We start from the raw sequence: 16,802 nt of genomic DNA, 5'->3' as shown, positions 1-16,802 counted from the left end.
TTAATGTGAGGTGACTGCCTGTATGTACACAAATTTCCATATTAAGGCAGATAAGAAATTAAGAGCAATCATTAAAATAAAAGAGAGAAAAACTATTTTCTGTCTCTATTGAATTCGGATTTTTTTTTTCTTAAAAAAGACGGGACATATTACTGTATGACAAGCAATTTCAGCTGAACTTTAAATATGATATGTATTAGCCGATCGCTCCTATTTCAAGTGTTAAACAATCCTGATTTAGCCAAAATGAATAAATAAAGACCACTCAGAAAGTCACCCGAGTCCATGCTGCATCACCATAAGCATAAAGGCACAGGGAAGCGATCTGGCCAAAGTATTTGTAGTATCTGACCTTTAGTTTAATGAAACATCCATTTCTTGATGAAATGTCACATGAGAACATTACAGTTTATCGCAAAATAATTAAATCTTGTCCTTAATAAAAGCAGTGAGGGAGAACTTATGATAATGAACAGAGAATTATTTAAATAATGCTCTGCATAAATATTTCCAATTAAGTATTCCTGATTATATCGATGTGTACACATCCTTGAAAATAATCAGATTTTTTTTACCAAATGAATAGACATGACCAACTGGATCACTACCTCTGCGACAACTCGTGTTTGTGTCTGTGCAGTTGTGCGTGCCAGTGCAAATAAATGTACTCTATGCGCGCGTGTCAGCAATGATGGTTAGGAGGCACCTTGAAGGCTACTTATACTCAACGTGGCTCTTGTTTATCCCTTTCTCTGTTTTCCCACACTCAACCCACCATTCTGGTTACATTTACCGCATTGTTGCAATAAGTTTATTTCTCTGTTTGTCCCGAGTCACCGTGCTAATTATTATATTCACAGTGTTTTCCAAAGAGCAGCAATTATCACAAAATCTGGCAGGAGCAGTTTTCCTTCATCACGCCAGGCAGGTCCATAAACCCTGTCAGTAAGCGGCAACTTACACTGCGCCATTCAAGCTGCACAGATAAGCACTCACACCATGACTCCATCAGTGACTGTGGGCACTGAATCCTTTATGTCTGAAATGCAGGTATCACAATAACAATAGAAAAAAGAAGAAGAACTATGAGTGCCCTCCGTTTCAATAAAAATAAATTCTGCACTGTATTACTGAGATAATTAATGCCTTTTAAAGTGACAGTAATTCACAATAAACTAATTGTTAACATAGAAAATTAATCCGAGACACCATACTATTGTGCTTCAGTGGGTAGAGTCAGAATAAAATAGCATTCCTAATCAAAACAGGTGGATTCAGCAAGAGCTGATCCTAAAGACAAAGTTAAATTCTTTATATGTTTAATAATGATAAGGAACAAATACGGTCTATGCTTGCTTAATATACTAACAGAAAAGCCATTTGAGGAAGCAGATTTACTAGATTTAGTTTTAAAAATTACTATTCATTTAAAACTTTGACTAGGAAAAACTGCAAGCAGTTGTGGTGACTAATAGGACATCTAGAGGGTGAGGGTGTCGTGTACGTTCAATTACAAGGTGACCACCTAGTGGGAGGCAACCTGTTGCCAAATAATGTCCAACTCTGCATGAATGCAATCACTCTCTGACAACTTCGCAAAAGTTCTCAAAAAACTAGTATGTAATTGATAGATAAGCTACTGGCTGGACTCTAAATGTAAATAGTTACATGTGAAATCCTGTATATGTAGACATCAACCAATTTGTGATTTCCCTTTGATTTATCACAGTTAAATTCCTGTATTATTACAAATAGATTGTATGTAATTGCTAACTGGACCCATTCAATCGTAAAATACTAAAATGAAAGGAGACTCACTCTGTCTAATTGCAGTTTTAACACCCTCTTTATGACCCAGTAAGACAACTGGTGAGTGGTTGCAGACCTGGTACCCATCTTCCGAATTCATTACATGGTTAAAAGCATTTCTTTTGTTGTGGTGCTGCCTCCAACCACTGTTTTCCCTAATGTGATTGTACCATGAAGTAGAAAAGCATCTGTTCTAACTGGTACACAAACATACAGATTATCAATAACTGGGCTGCAGAAGAGCAGACTTCATATGGCTAAAATCTATAAATGAAAAGCAAGTGTGGCATGCTTTTTGTCCAGTAACAGTGTTCACCTATGTGTAAGCACACACAGGATCCACCTGAAAAGGTGTCAAATTAAAATAACACAATCAACAGAGGCAATTGCTAAAGGTAGAAAAGGCAGCATATGTTTTTCCTTCTGGCTATGAATTATGCAGAATTTTCCTGTCTTCTTCACTTTGTAGCAGTACCCATCTCCTCTGGCAGGTAGCCAACCACCATGAAACCACTATCCCCACTACAAAGCTAAGAAAGACACAAGGAGTAAAAGACACTTAGCAGGAAACAGAAACAAGGGAATAAGTAACCCCTAAAAGCCACTGGAGGCAACACTGCATCTTATGGCCTAATAGGCAAATGACAATACAGAAAACATGAAACGAACAGCAATGACATGTTTTTGTAGTCTAACATCTCATTGCTGTAGTAGTTTGTTGAACTTTTGTTTTAATAAGGGTACCCCGCTAGTTATTATTTGTTGCAAAATGTAAAGTGTCAAAAATGAAACGACAGCCAAACAAGCTTCATAAAGCAAAAAATCCCCCAAAAATGGAAACACATGGACACGCATGAAGTGGTGTTCTCACTCAAAGCAGCACAGGCAGACCTGTTTCCTTATCTGTTGAGTCGAGAAAATACCTATGGCTGAAAAAGAGTTTGAATAAGAGATTATTTTACCCTTACGGACAGCTCACTGCTGCGGTATTAGCATACCAACACCCTGTTAGAGGCTGCACTCCTGTGCTCTGAGCACACACGCACACACACAAAATATAAGCACAATGTCGCTCATTTTTGCCTCTAATCCAAAGCCAGCCATGCATGACTCCAATCTGCTCCTTTGCTGTAATCATGTCCAGATATTAAGTCAATAAATCATCGGAAACTTGTTACCTAATTTGTGCAGGACTATGATGAATCTGTTGTCCTCTGGGCATCGTCATGGTAGTGTAATGCACTGCACTTGGACAATGGGAACAATTTTCATATCTGCATCTTCACCTTGAATTATCTCAACGCAAGTCACTTTAATCCTACACCTCTCAGGGTATTAGATCGTGATATTCGTATATTCCTGTATCTCAAAACCAGTAATGCCTGCCAGGCACTGATAAAGCATGAAATGTACAATTATACTTTGATCCTTCTCTTGAGTGATGGCAATCTAATTTTTTCCAATTTGAAAGCAGTCATTCTGGAAAATGTGACAAGAGGCTTCAATGGTTTTCTACCATCTCAAGTGCAGGCTGGCAGATATGAATTGAATCAGGGGAAACGTTTAAATTAACCATGCAATTTAAACAATCAAGAAAAGTCTTAGGTGGTCGTGCATTACATAATTTACATTAAATGTAATGGCAGAGGAGTCCACACTCAAAGATACACCTATCTAGAGTTGCATAAGACATTTCTACTTCAAAACAGAGAAAATTGGTTCAGGCATGGGCTCAAAACGGTGATAGTTTCCACGCACAGTTCTTGCAGATATTTGCCAGCACATTCACACTGTAAGGAAAAAAACCCTTGCCACCACATCTCAAAGGTGCTCTATTGGGCTGGGATCTAAAGAAAGTACACGAGGAAAGTGAAGTAAATCACTGTCATGCTCCTGGAGCCATTTGGAGATGATGAGTGCTTTGTGACAAGGCTTGTTATCCTGCTGGAAGCATCCATTTGAAAAAGTGCAGACTGTCGATGAATGGGTGCACCTGGTCAGTAACAATGTCTAAGTATGTTATGATGTCTAAATGGTTCTCAGATGGCATTAAGGCAAGCAATGTGTGTCAAGAAAATATCTTCCCTAAGTTACACGTCAACAAACAACCCTTACTGTGTGCACGTTGTAAGACAGGTCCATGATTTCATATAGTTTACTCCACTTGCCATTGGAATTGTAATTCCTTCACTTTATGGAATTATGCTCAGGGGTTAATGTGGGCCATAACAATCCAGAACAGCAATCCAACACCGTCAGTAAATAGAAATACATAGTAATAGATTAATGCATAATACTGCTGAATCCCTGTGATTTGTCCATCTTACATTGGTTACTCAACTTCAGCATCTAGCTAGTGCTACTGAAAGGAGCGAGCATAAATGGTGCTAATTTTGTTTAAGTGGCAGGTAGTTTCAAACACAACAGCTCCACAAACATCAGCAAAAACAAACTGTGTGTATGGCCAAATAGGTGCAGTTGCTGTTTTTCCCAGGGAGAGAAAAAATGTTTCACAGGACAAGAAAGGAATATGAGAGATATTTTCAAAGGTAACGAATGTTCAGTAAGAAATATTTGATAAAATGGAAACTATCCTAATTCATTTAATTTTTAATCAGATATTGGATCTATGATGTGCTGCAGAAGTTTCTTACATATTTTGCAATGTATAATAAGTTGGGGTATTTTTTTGGGTTATTCAAAGGTTGTATAAAGGGGGTAGTTTAGTACGGTTTAGTGCATGCTAAAGTGGTTAGTTTGCAGCACTGTGGTGTAGTTTGCAGTAATTCACTATGGTGGACAGATACAGGGTAGCAACAGAGTAGCAATGATCAACTTAAATGAAAGGTTACGTTGCTGATTAGATTCACTCACCAAATACTACCTACTATGTAGTGGTTGGAAATCAGCTACACAGCTTATGAATAATCTACTTGTATCATGTTGAATTCAGCTGGCTGGACAGGTCAGTTGATTACAGCCTGCAGATGAAGTAAAATCTAATGGAGCTCAGAATACAAATAACTATGTGTTTTATTTTAAGTGATTATTCTCCCCATGGTGCTATACATAAACTCCCCCCACCTGCCAAATCCCTCTTGAACCGACTACGCTATTCAGTCTGGTTCATAAATCAATGGCATAAGGATCACATTAAAATTTCTCAGAGTGGGTCTTGCAGGAATACTCATATTTTGAGGCATCACATTGTAAAAGCATTTTTAAATAAAACTGCTGTTAAATGGAAGTGTTGCTCAGAAGGCCGTAAGCAGACGGATCTTTGTTGTTCACACTCAGTATGTCAACACTCGAAGAAATCCACCTAGTCTCACCTTTATTCGTGAGGGTTTAGAAAGAAGTGTGTAGCTATAGCTCTCTTCATCCTGACTTTTAAAAGGTTCACATCAAAATACAACGATCGCATTTAATGTTGTGGAGTGACTAATTAATCAAACATCAGTAGTACCCCATAGTCACCTGCAGCTTTTGCTCATTTTGAGTATTCTCTTTCTTAACCCTAACCTTCATCAGGTGAATGACTCGGCCACTCAGTGATATTTAAACTCACATTTTCTTAACCAGCACATTTACCATTGCTGTAGAATGATTGAATGACATTCACTGAGCTTTTAATATACTTGGATGGATGCCACAGAAAGCCCAAGCAATAATGAAATTGCCATATTCTTTAAAAGATGAGGAGGGTTGCTTGTCATGAGCCATTCGTAGCAGCCTATAGAACCTTTTTTCACAACTCTACCACTTTCTTATTGTGTTCCTGTGAGCGACAAACTTTCTTCTTTGAGTCTGATCAGGAGGTTGCAAAATGCATTGAATCCAACAGTTTGTCATTTTCTAGTTTCCCTATTTGCATCCATTATTCTTATAATATAACCAACATAATATTTTGGTGAATCAACTACCTCTGAGAAGACTGAAAATTATTTTAATTACAACCATAACAAAAGAATCTACTTTTCACTGCTGGGAGTGAGAAATGTGGTAAACGGCAAAAAATCAGAGAGATTTAGAGAGACTTTAGACTCAGTGAGGGGAGCAGAGCAGAATAAAGCCCAAAGGAAATAAAACACACACAAAAAAATTGTTTCAACATCTTCAACATAACCATGTCACACAGCACATAGAAGGCTTTCCAAGAAGAAAATAATATACCTAACCTAAGGGCAGGGTAACAGAACTCCAAATGCTGAAACTACTAATGCTGGAAAACAAGTTTTTCGGAAATGCAAAATGTGGCAGTATTATTATTTTTTCTTTTTTAGATTGTCTGAAGTAACAAGAGATCAGTCTAATCGTTTTCCTAATGACTGAATGCTACCACCCCTTCACACTGAACTTCAGCCGCACTTTTCATCTGACTGTCATCTCCTGTCACAAACAAATGCAAATCCTGGGAGAGAAGAGAAGCAGTCATTGCAAGGTTCTATCAGTGAATGAAGAAACACTCAATGAACTATGATAAAAACAATGCACATGTGCATGACCGTGCTTTGCATTTCTCCAATCTAAAAACAATACAATTTCTCTTTTTAAGCATTTAATATGTTGCCTTATTTCACCATTTTCAATTCAACATATGGTTTAACATGATTTGCAAATCCTCACATTTGTTTTTTCTTTACACTTTACACAGCATCCCTGCTTATCTGGAAGTAGAGTTTAAGAACCACTCAAACTATAATTCACCATTACTATGTTCCCGTGCAAAGGTAATAGCAAGAAATGCTACATTTCATGCAGATTTAAAAAGAAATGTGCAAAATACAGAAGACACTTGCTGCAGATGTAACTGTTAAGGATTAACTACATACCCAAGTTGCGCCCATTCACCCAACCAAGCTGAATGCAAGTGTATGCTTTCAGACAGCATGATAAGCATCTACTGATATTATGAACTACTTCCACATTTGAAATTCTACTTACATAACAAATGCAATAAATTAGTAGGCTATTCCTACCAACATATTAAAAAAATATACTAAGCACCAATGGTTATTTTACACATGATGTACTGTATATAATGGAGCCTAAACATGATGCAGGCATCTGGTTTTTCAGAGACTCGGTCTCCGACTAATACACCATTAAAAACAGTAAAACGTGGTAAGAATTCCTCTTCTGATTCTGATGAAGACAATTCTTTTGTGTCATGTGACAGTCCTGCATAATTGACTTCTGATTTCTTTGCGTTTCAGTCCAGTTAGTCACACAACCAAATCTGAAAGCATCTTAATGTGAAAAGATAAAAGAGAAGAGATTACTAGTTTAAATCTCCATCATGCTAAAACACAGAACCCATCATAAAATATTCAATATTAAGTGTGCATGCAGTACAGGCATTACAGCACTTCAATTTTATTCCATTTCACTCACTTGCAACCACATCACTTCTCAGTGGTGCAAAAAGAAAAAAACTACAGTATTTATCTGAAATGAAGTATAAGTCTGATAACAGGCTCTGGTTTCTGAGGTATCATGTTGAAGCTAATCAGTGAACCTTGACTACCTCTGCAGGGTCTCTATCTCCCTCTGTCCTTGCTTCAGTGTGAAAGGCCTTAAAGGGATTTTGTCTGACAGTGAGGCAGAAGAAACTCTAAAAACTACCTCAGTTTCACTTTTTGTGCATGTTTATCATCTTGCCGCATGTACAAACTCAGGCGAGACCCAGGGAAGACGCCCGCGTCATCTCCATATCTATTTTATTGAGATTCTGCTTCTACCTAACATGTATGTTTTATTTATTTTTCCCATTGGCCAATAATAACATGCCCACTTTCATAAGTACACAACTCCCAGCAATTGCTTCCCATAAGCTGATTAAACTTAGCTTCCAGCCAGCTTCTCATTGACTTAAAGTTTGTTAAAAAGGTGCATCTTTCAAGAACTTTTGCATCTCATGTTTTACAATATTTTACAAATAAAGTGTTACTGGATTCTGTCCATTTCAGGTCTGAGTCAAATTAAAAGCAAAAACATATTTTGAGGCCTCTTTAGATTCACCCCTTTTTTAAATTGTTATGTGTGTGCATCTAAATCACAATCTTTGAAATTTGAGAGGTCACATCCAGAGATGGGCAGTAACGCGTTACTGTAATCTGATTACTTTTTTAAAAGTAACGAGTAAAATAAGGGATTACTATCGCAAAAACTTTAATTAGATTACCGTTACTTTCCCGTAGGAACGCTGCGTTACTGCGTTACTAAAACCGTGATTTTTTTGCGAGAATGTCTCATGACAATAACGTAAGCGAGTGCGACATTCGTGACAACAGCTGTGTGCAGATCAACAATGGATAATATGTCAAGTATTAAGTATATGTCAATGCATAAAGTTAAAAGATTAAAACTGATAAAACAAGTTAAAAAAAAGAGACTTTTCCATTTGAGTACATTTTGTGATGGATTATGCAAAAAAAGTAGAATTGGGCTGAAAGATCTATCGCTTTATTACCTATTCAGGTTGTAAATCGTGTTTTTAAAAAGTAACTAAGTAACTAAGTAATTAATTACTTTTGAAAATAAGTAATCAGTAAAGTAACGGGATTACTTTTTGGGGGAAGTAATCAGTAATTAGTTACTGATTACTTTTTTCAAGTAACTTGACCAACACTGGTCACATCTAAAAATAACACTATTGTTGGTCAGAAGTTAAAACTATGGGAAACAATTCAGTTTGATTCAAATCAAGGTGCTTTCTATTGCAAAGTAAAGACCTACAATATTAGAGACATACAACAATCAGACGACTTCCTATGAGCAAGCACTTGGCGACAGTGGGAAGGAAAAAATCCCTTTAAAGAGGAAGAAACCTCTTAAACCCAGAACCAGCCATCTTCTGCGACCAGTTGGAGGTGAGGGGAAGAAGACAGGACAAAAGACAGAGTGTGAAAATAATTATTAATAATAACTACTGCTCAGTAGTAGAGTGGTGTATAAACACAAATGGTGAAAAGAGGTGAGCAAAGAAATGATCAGTGCATCATGGGAAGCTCTCAGCAGCCTAGCCCTATTGCAGTACAATTGAGGAAAGGTTAAGGGTCCCCTGGTCCAGCCCAGATCATAAGCTCTATCAAGTTTCAAGCGTAATCTTAAAAAGAGAGATGGTGTACGTTGTGTACAGAATCCATACTGGGAGCCGGTTATACAGAAGTGGGACCTGAAAGCTGAAGAACAGAAGTCGCAGCAGATGAGCCTGATTCTGCCGGAGGTTTCTTCCTGTTAAAAGGGAGTTTTTTCTTCCCACTGTCGCCAAAGTGCTTGCTCATAGGGAGTCATATGATTGTTGGGTTTTCTCTGTATGTATTATTGTAGTGTCTACCTTACAAATATAAAGCGTAACTGTTGTTGTGACTTGGCGCTATATAAATGAATTGAATTGAATTCAGGTAAAGAGGTAAACCCCTTGAGGACCATGCTCTTCTAAGAAACTGCTCATCACATCATCATAATTTAAATGGAACGAAACACAGCCACCTTTTTCCCCACACTCACTGGATTGGCCTTAAGGCAAAGTATGCAAAAAGCCCAAATAAGGCGCTAAAAATACTAACAGCACAAGCAGTCGTGAAAGGTAAGAAAAATGGAAGCATATGTTTGTCCTTCTGGAAATGAATTATGGAAGAGCTACCTGTCACCTTTGTTTTATGGTAGTGCGGGCCTTCTGAGATTCTGAGCTATGACAGCATACACAAGCCTCGACAGCATACACAAGCCTCATTTACAGAAACCAAAGGGATTATATGACAGCATCGACACATATATTTTTAATGACCCATTATCACAGCAAAATTGCATCAGCTCTTTTGGCAGGGTGTACGTGGCTGTACCTTGGCACAATCTGTATGCAGCCCATTAGGCTTTTATCTTGGGTAAAAACTCTGTTCGGTGCATTGAAAACTGTAACTTTTGGTTACTCAAGAGAGAAAGAAAACTGTAAGTGGCCTGTGGCTTCTTTTTACTTCCTGCTTTAACTGCACTGATACTTTTTCTTGGCTTGGGTTTTTATTAGTGTTTGTACTTGCTGACTAGAACTGGTTTATACGGCATTCATTAATGGGGTTTTAAAGGGTAACACAAGCCAGTACAATGACAAAGAGAGCACCCAGAATCTCTGCAATCTTGAAGTCTTCGAAATCAGTCAGAGTCATCATTCAAGACTGTGTCTTACACACATCAAAAACCACATGCTCTATCATGAAAGATCTCCAACTCAAGGCAGAGCCAAAACAAATTCACAGTTTATATTAGGTTGAGGGAAGTGTATGGTGTAAGCTGATGGAGACAGACAAGGTAATGATTTTGTTGTGTAGGATGTAGCAAGTCATGTGCTGGGGTGGCTCGAGGCAGAATCTTACACTTCAGCAAACATCACTGATGAGTCAACAATCAGCCCCCGGGGTCTACGCTTTATGATCGCTCTCAGCAGTACTCTGTTCCTCTCGCCCTATTCTTCTCATTCTCTGTCTCGCTTATTATAACCCCCTCATTTATTATCTCTCGCCATCTAACTTTCTCTCAGACTTTGACATTCAACAAAGTTCGATGTGCCTCTCTCTCATAGTTAGACCTTGAAGTCTCGACAGTCTCTCTCTCTCTCATGCTGATTCTGTCCGTCTTGTTAGAGCCCAGATTTATTACAGTGATCTGCCAGAGCTCCTGTCTCGCCTACTAACACATACAATGGCAAACATCATGCATATGTTGTTGTTACCATTATATAGATACGTACACTGAAGCTATAAAGGGCCTCGGGCGGATAAACAGAGGTGAATTAATGTTGTCTCTACGAAATGAAATTCACCATTAACTCCACACGAGAGACCTTGGACCGAGAATGTACCTTGGGATAAAATGGACCATTTGAAAAGTTAACCACAGGTTAAAAAAAAATATGTATATAGATATATATGATATGCTTCATAATCTTGTTAAAATCTTGTTAAAATTAGGTCTAAGGCTGGACCTGGAGAACATAAGGTGAAACCACTGCATTGTGTTGCTCTAATAGTCAGGCTACAAATGGCTTTTGATGTCATTTTTAATGAGCTTGAAATTCACAGTTTATTTTCAATGTACTGATCTGAGAGTCATATCTCAAAACAAAAAAAAACCTGCAAAAGAAAAACACCCAGAAATGCCACAGAGGGTCCTAATTGGAAGAGTTTGAATCACCTCTGAAGCCATCAACATTTGGGAAGAGGGTTGTAATGAACAAGCAGATCCTTTAGGCTAAACAAAACAGACTGGGGAAAAAAAACAAAACACAAAAAACCCCACAACGAGACCAGAAGCACAGTTTGGAACTTTTTATCCCTTCCAAAAAACAAACAAATAACCATTTTTTCCCTCTGTGAACCCCCGCAAACAATGAGGTTATCCCACGTGTCTGTTTTAGGCAGGAAAATACAACATCCTGTCGGAAGTATAGGACAAAAAGTTAGCCGTCGAACTCGGCGTAAACAAGAGCAAATGCCTGTAGGCAGTGTATATCTTTATGTTTCCAAGCAGTGCCCAAGGCAAAGTTTGAGTGCCATGAATAATTCACGCCTTTACAAAAAGAAACAGAGTTATTGTTTGAAATATGACTACAAACATTATTTCTGACAGAATAATTAAATATTAAAGGGCAAGACAGATGCACATTGTACCTTAATGACATTTGAATGAGGCAAAGTAAAATAAGCCATGCACAAAATATGAGTGGTGAGATACCAAGAAAATGATGGCTCACCAGTGACTGCAAAGCCTCCTGCTTCTTGTTGACTATACACGCACCATGGTTTAAGCACTGGTGTCTACTGTCAGCTATTATTTTTATGATTATCAGTGTGGAGACAGTATGTACATATGAGCCTATACATGTGTACACGGGCTAAGAGTGGTGACGAGGTTTATAAATACGAACGGTCTACTTTCATACCAGCAAGTCCTTTGCAAGACAGCAATAATTTGCATGATAGAGACAGTGCTTCAGGGAGAATTGTTCAAGATTACATAGTGGTGCATAGTTATTATGAATAAATGTTTATGTGCATACATTATATCATATCAGATGTAAAACACGACAAACAAAATGCAGTCCAAACCTACAAACAGTAAGGATACATCAAGGAAGGTATGCACCGATCTATTCATTCAATGAGACAAAAGCACAACAGCTTGGGTAGAGTAGTTAATCTATACAAATTCTACTATGGTTACATAAAACTAAATATCTGCCAACATCCCATTCATGTATAAACAAGCTTTCGCAAGCTTTTGCACCGACCACCTGTGACAGAATCACACACCTTAAAACTGCGCTTTTAGGGAAACTAACAACAAAAAAGGAAACCCATCATCATCAGTAGTAATACTTTTTGCATTCATGCAGCAATCTGGATATCATTTTATATCAGGTTAAACAAAGTCTGAATTCTTCACTAAAAAAAGAAAAAATAAGAGTGCTTCGGCTGCTATCTAATCACTCTTTTAGACAGTTTCCTTTGGCGCTTCAGGTCTAACTTCCAGGTGCCTAAGCAACAAGACAGTTGAAGGTGGGGAAAAAGAAATCAATAGCTGACTCGCTCTGTCACAAATGTAGCAAAGCTAAACTGAAAAAGTGATTTATCTTTTCTTTTTTGCTGAGAATGTACAGTGAAAACCTTTATTTTCTCACATGAAGAACATTTTCCCATCCTGTTTGCTGTACACTCATATCAAAAACAATCACATACTCAGTCCACCATTGCTCTTTAAATCAATATAAAATATAGGTTAACAATAAAATGAAACATGTGAGTGTCACTTATCTTTTTTCTTTCAACAGTACTTTCATTCTGAAAACCAACAGCTCATGGCTCATTGCAATCTTGGCTAGCATTGGCTATACACAAACACTGTACTGTCACTTAGTTAATCAAATATTCTATTAATAATCAGGAAAAAAATGAAATGGTCCAATTCATCTTAAATGCAGTGCTTCCAACTCCAAATCTGTTCAGATTTCTGAGGACTCTCACTAACATACTGTACTTATATATAGAATTTCAAACATTCACATACACTGCATGATATGGATATCTATATTTAGGTCTGTGTAAACCCTTGTGGCTACACTGTGACAGCAAAAGACATATATGCACATAACATTCCAGTTCTCCAACACAGGTGTAAATCCCTCTGGTCACCGGGTCGGAGTGAGGAGATGATTTTCCACTGACCTTTTCCTGCAGCTCCAGCCAGGTTCACACAATGTCTGAAAGGCTTATGGTATGCCATCGGTCATATGAGGGACACACTTAGACACACGTTTGACACTCTACCCTAGGCGCTTACAAATTTCAATTACCTGTATACTAGACACTGAAATGTGATTTCTGTTATCACACTGCCCAAAGGCTAGACTCAGCTGCCAAGCTACTACAGAGAGAAAACAGAATTTCTCTTCTTATTGTTTTATCTGGAGGGAAAAACACTAAAAATGCTGGACGCTTTATTCAGTAACATTAACCCCCCCCCCCCCCCCCCCAAAAAAAAAAGTTTATTTATGTGTTTTACTTAATTCATGTGCACTGGTTTCATATCAGCTCAGCGAAGTTGTCCCAAAAGCCCAAAAGCACTCAGCCAAGAGGAGACACCTTCATTTTTTTTAAATTCATTCATAATATTAAACCACAATGCAGTAAAAATTACAAAAATAATATCACGATTTGAGAATTCTACAGTTTGATGCTGGTGGCTTGGGGGATGTCATTTGATGTTCTGGCTTTAGATTCACAATTTACAAGGTACTAGCAAAACAAGAGCCATGTGCTGTCACGGGTGTATTATAGCTAGTGAAACATTTTCAGCCTGCTCTACCCAAGCTGCGAATCCCATTTCCTGCAGCCTCACCACAGCAGTCACTCCCTGGAACAAATGCATAAGCCCAGGTGGGAATGTTGCTTGGCGACTTCTACACTCCATTAAGCATTTGCTCCCAGTTTAAGCAAATGCTGCATTTTAATGCAGTGTTTATTTACAAAAGTTTTGTGGTTCCCTGGACTCCATGAGCAGCGGGAGATGGCAACAAAGGATGTAAACTGTCGGACCGGATCATCGCACAGGGGATTAATCTGTGTTTCTAAAGCACGGGGCTTTACAGAATAAAAACATCTGCCTACATTTCGGCTCTTCATTATGACTAACATGAAATATTGAGTAGAAATGCATCAAGGTCTTCTAGAGATCTTTGCTGAATTATGTATACACAGGAGTCCGTGGATAAACTGAGCACCAGAGAATTTGCTTGCGCCGTCTATTCCCCACAGCCCCTCGCTGCATGACCTTCCTCTCCATTACCTACACTACGGAGCATTTTTCACGTCAACACAATCAATTTTTGTTTGCCCTGATCCTGTTCTGCTTTTACGCCTCTTACTGGAACCAAAATCCTGCCATTCTTTACGCTACATTTCAGCTCATACACAAGAGCAGAGGGTAGCTGAAAGAGGTGCGGCACACACCCAACTCTGTAGTGGTATGGAACCAACATCTGTATGTATCGATTCAATCAGATTTCCTCCAACACATACTTGCAATTGGCTTCAATATTTATTGCTCAGCCATTTGCGTGATTGATTTTTATATATGGGGAAGTCTACACAAACCGAATCCTACCCAGCAGCAAACATGCGTGCCAGTGGCCGAAAGCATCAAAGTACCACTCTAAATTGAAAATGCATGCAGCGCAAATTAAGCTCCACAGGAAAAGGGTAATTCAAGTTTGAGCATTGTGTTTGGTGACCACATTTTACAGAAAGCTTCAGTTTCTTCACAGGCTATCTTCCATGCTCATGTTGGAGCAAAAATTCACAGAAAACAGATTATTATCTGTTAGCCTCTTCTTTTTTCTTCTTGGAAGAAAAATATTTCTGGCTGCCATCATATCAGCTATAAGCAGCATTTGAGCAGGCAATAAGTAACAGCTTTTTTGCAGTTCCATGTAAATAATACTTAAAATGCTTACCAAAGTCCCCAGGGACAAAGATGTCATAGACACAGGTCTGCCCTATGGTGTAATTATGCGGGTAGTTTGGGGACAGCACAGTTCCCTCTGAACCTGTGAAGTGACCTCCGCAGGGAGCTGTGGAGACAGCAAGGCAAGCAGCAGGGAAGCTCAGTTAACAAATATGAGGCAACCAGCTAATAATACCTGGAGGAAAAAGGGATTAAAATAAAATTAGTGCATCTATTGAAGGGTAAGCAGCTAAAAATCACACGCACACAAAAAAACAACAACAAACTTTAAAAGTTGCAGACAAATATAAATTTGTCCAGCAAATAAAAAATAATTTGACATTTGAGAGACATTTTGGACACATCTTCAAAAAGAAGAGTGAGCCATAAACGCGGAAAAGAAAAGCCCTGAGATGTGCTTAGAAAGAGCCAACGGGGAGAAAACCTGCAAGGAAAAATACTTTTTGCCTTTAAAATACAGAAAAACACCATCAGTCTCGGGAACACAAAAGCACAGCATTCCCACATGCCTGTGACTTTAATCAGCCCATACGGCTCAGCACCCTGTTTTGAAAGATTCAGATTCAATGACTCAGCTAAAGTTGGTCTTTCATCAGACATCCAGCGATTTTTGAAGGTGCTTCGTTATGATGTATAATTCTAATTGATTGCATTTTCCTATCACTAACCTTTACAAAGCATATCCATTAATTTTAATATCTGCTAATACAGCGTGTGGCTAAAGCTAGACTAAGGTCGCTTAAATTTAATTGTCATTAAACATACATCTCTCAAAACTTTCCTGCTACTCTCAGCAGATATTTAGCCAGTGATATTCAGTAGGCTTGTTAATATTAGTTGCAGTCTGTCTTGCTGCTGCATCGCATCTCATAGTCTGATCTTAAGCTGTTGATAATGTACCTAATTAGCTAAGAGTCGCTCTAATGCATTTACCACAGACCTCACGGACCGAGCCATCAGGTGGGAGAGCCTCGACTGTAAACAAACACACAGTCATTTGTATTAGGGAAGCTGTCACCAGCTGCTCTGAACCCCCCTATGGCCCACACTGTGCACATGTCACTGCTGTTCCATCGAGCAGCACATGAGAAGTGAGCAGAGGTGCAGAAGAATGGATCAGCGATTTATCCGCATTTGGTTGCTGAAGTAGCAAGAGGCATGTAATCAAACACATGTGACACGGGCACGCGAGGCTCTAATTCAAGCTGATTTGTCAGACAGAATGGGAGACATGGTGCTGTGGTGGGGGAGGAATCTGAGAATGCTACTAGTGGGAAGGAAAGCAAACTGCGCTGTCAATCTCGAGTAGGAAAGAGCGGCACCAAGGAAAGCAAGGGATTCTCAAGATATGCTTTAACGGTTTCTGTCTGACAGCCGAGTGCAGTGCTGCACAGAGAAGAGGGCAGGCTGCAAAACCACTCATTTTATGTTTTGTAAAAGGCTGATAGTTACGAAAGAAAGCTAAATGCTTCAGAGAAAAAGGCGAGTTATTACCTCATATGATTACATAAATGGTGATTTAAGAACTCAGTGCATGAATCATATTGACCCTTTCCTTTATTCTACTTTTCTTACATACACAAGGGAGAAAATGGAGCAAATTGTAGCATAATAAAACAAATCTACTATACTGAAAGTACAAGAATAATCTGTAAAGTATGATACCACTAGCCAAGAAGCCCACAGGATGCCCTTAAGTTTGGGTAAGAATCACAGTTATACTCTATACTAAATATAAGTTTCTGACCTGAGTGACCTTGACTAAAAGTCCTGCTGTCTGTAGTACAATTTAACAACTGAAAACACAGTGAGCCATTATAGACTTGTTTAACGTAAACAGAGTGTACAGCTTGCTAAATAACATAAAGGAACAGTAGCTGGCCATATGTTGAGGCAGCTGAAGCCATTACATTTAGCCTTGAGACGGTTCAGTCATCAGTTCAGATGCATTTTCAAAGTGAAAACACTTAACG

General features: G+C 38.6%; 1 protein-coding gene across 4 annotated transcripts in view; it reads right to left on the bottom strand.

Annotated features, from left to right (window-relative positions):
- LOC146622512 (CUB and sushi domain-containing protein 3-like) overlaps nt 1–16,802 on the bottom strand; it is a 249,677-nt gene that overhangs the window by 101,315 nt on the left and 131,560 nt on the right. For all 4 annotated transcript variants that reach the window (XM_085366252.1, XM_085366249.1, XM_085366253.1 and 1 more), the window contains exon 31: nt 14,819–14,935. In XM_085366252.1, coding sequence (XP_085222378.1) covers nt 14,819–14,935 — 117 coding nt within the window. The remainder of the gene's footprint in view (nt 1–14,818; nt 14,936–16,802) is intronic.

Source organism: Diplotaxodon limnothrissa, linkage group LG11, assembly GCF_057381915.1.
Source record: "Diplotaxodon limnothrissa isolate DT_005_m linkage group LG11, D_limnothrissa_male_GT1.1, whole genome shotgun sequence".
Lineage (NCBI taxonomy): Eukaryota > Metazoa > Chordata > Actinopteri > Cichliformes > Cichlidae > Diplotaxodon > Diplotaxodon limnothrissa.
This window is presented reverse-complemented; position numbering and strand designations above follow the sequence as displayed.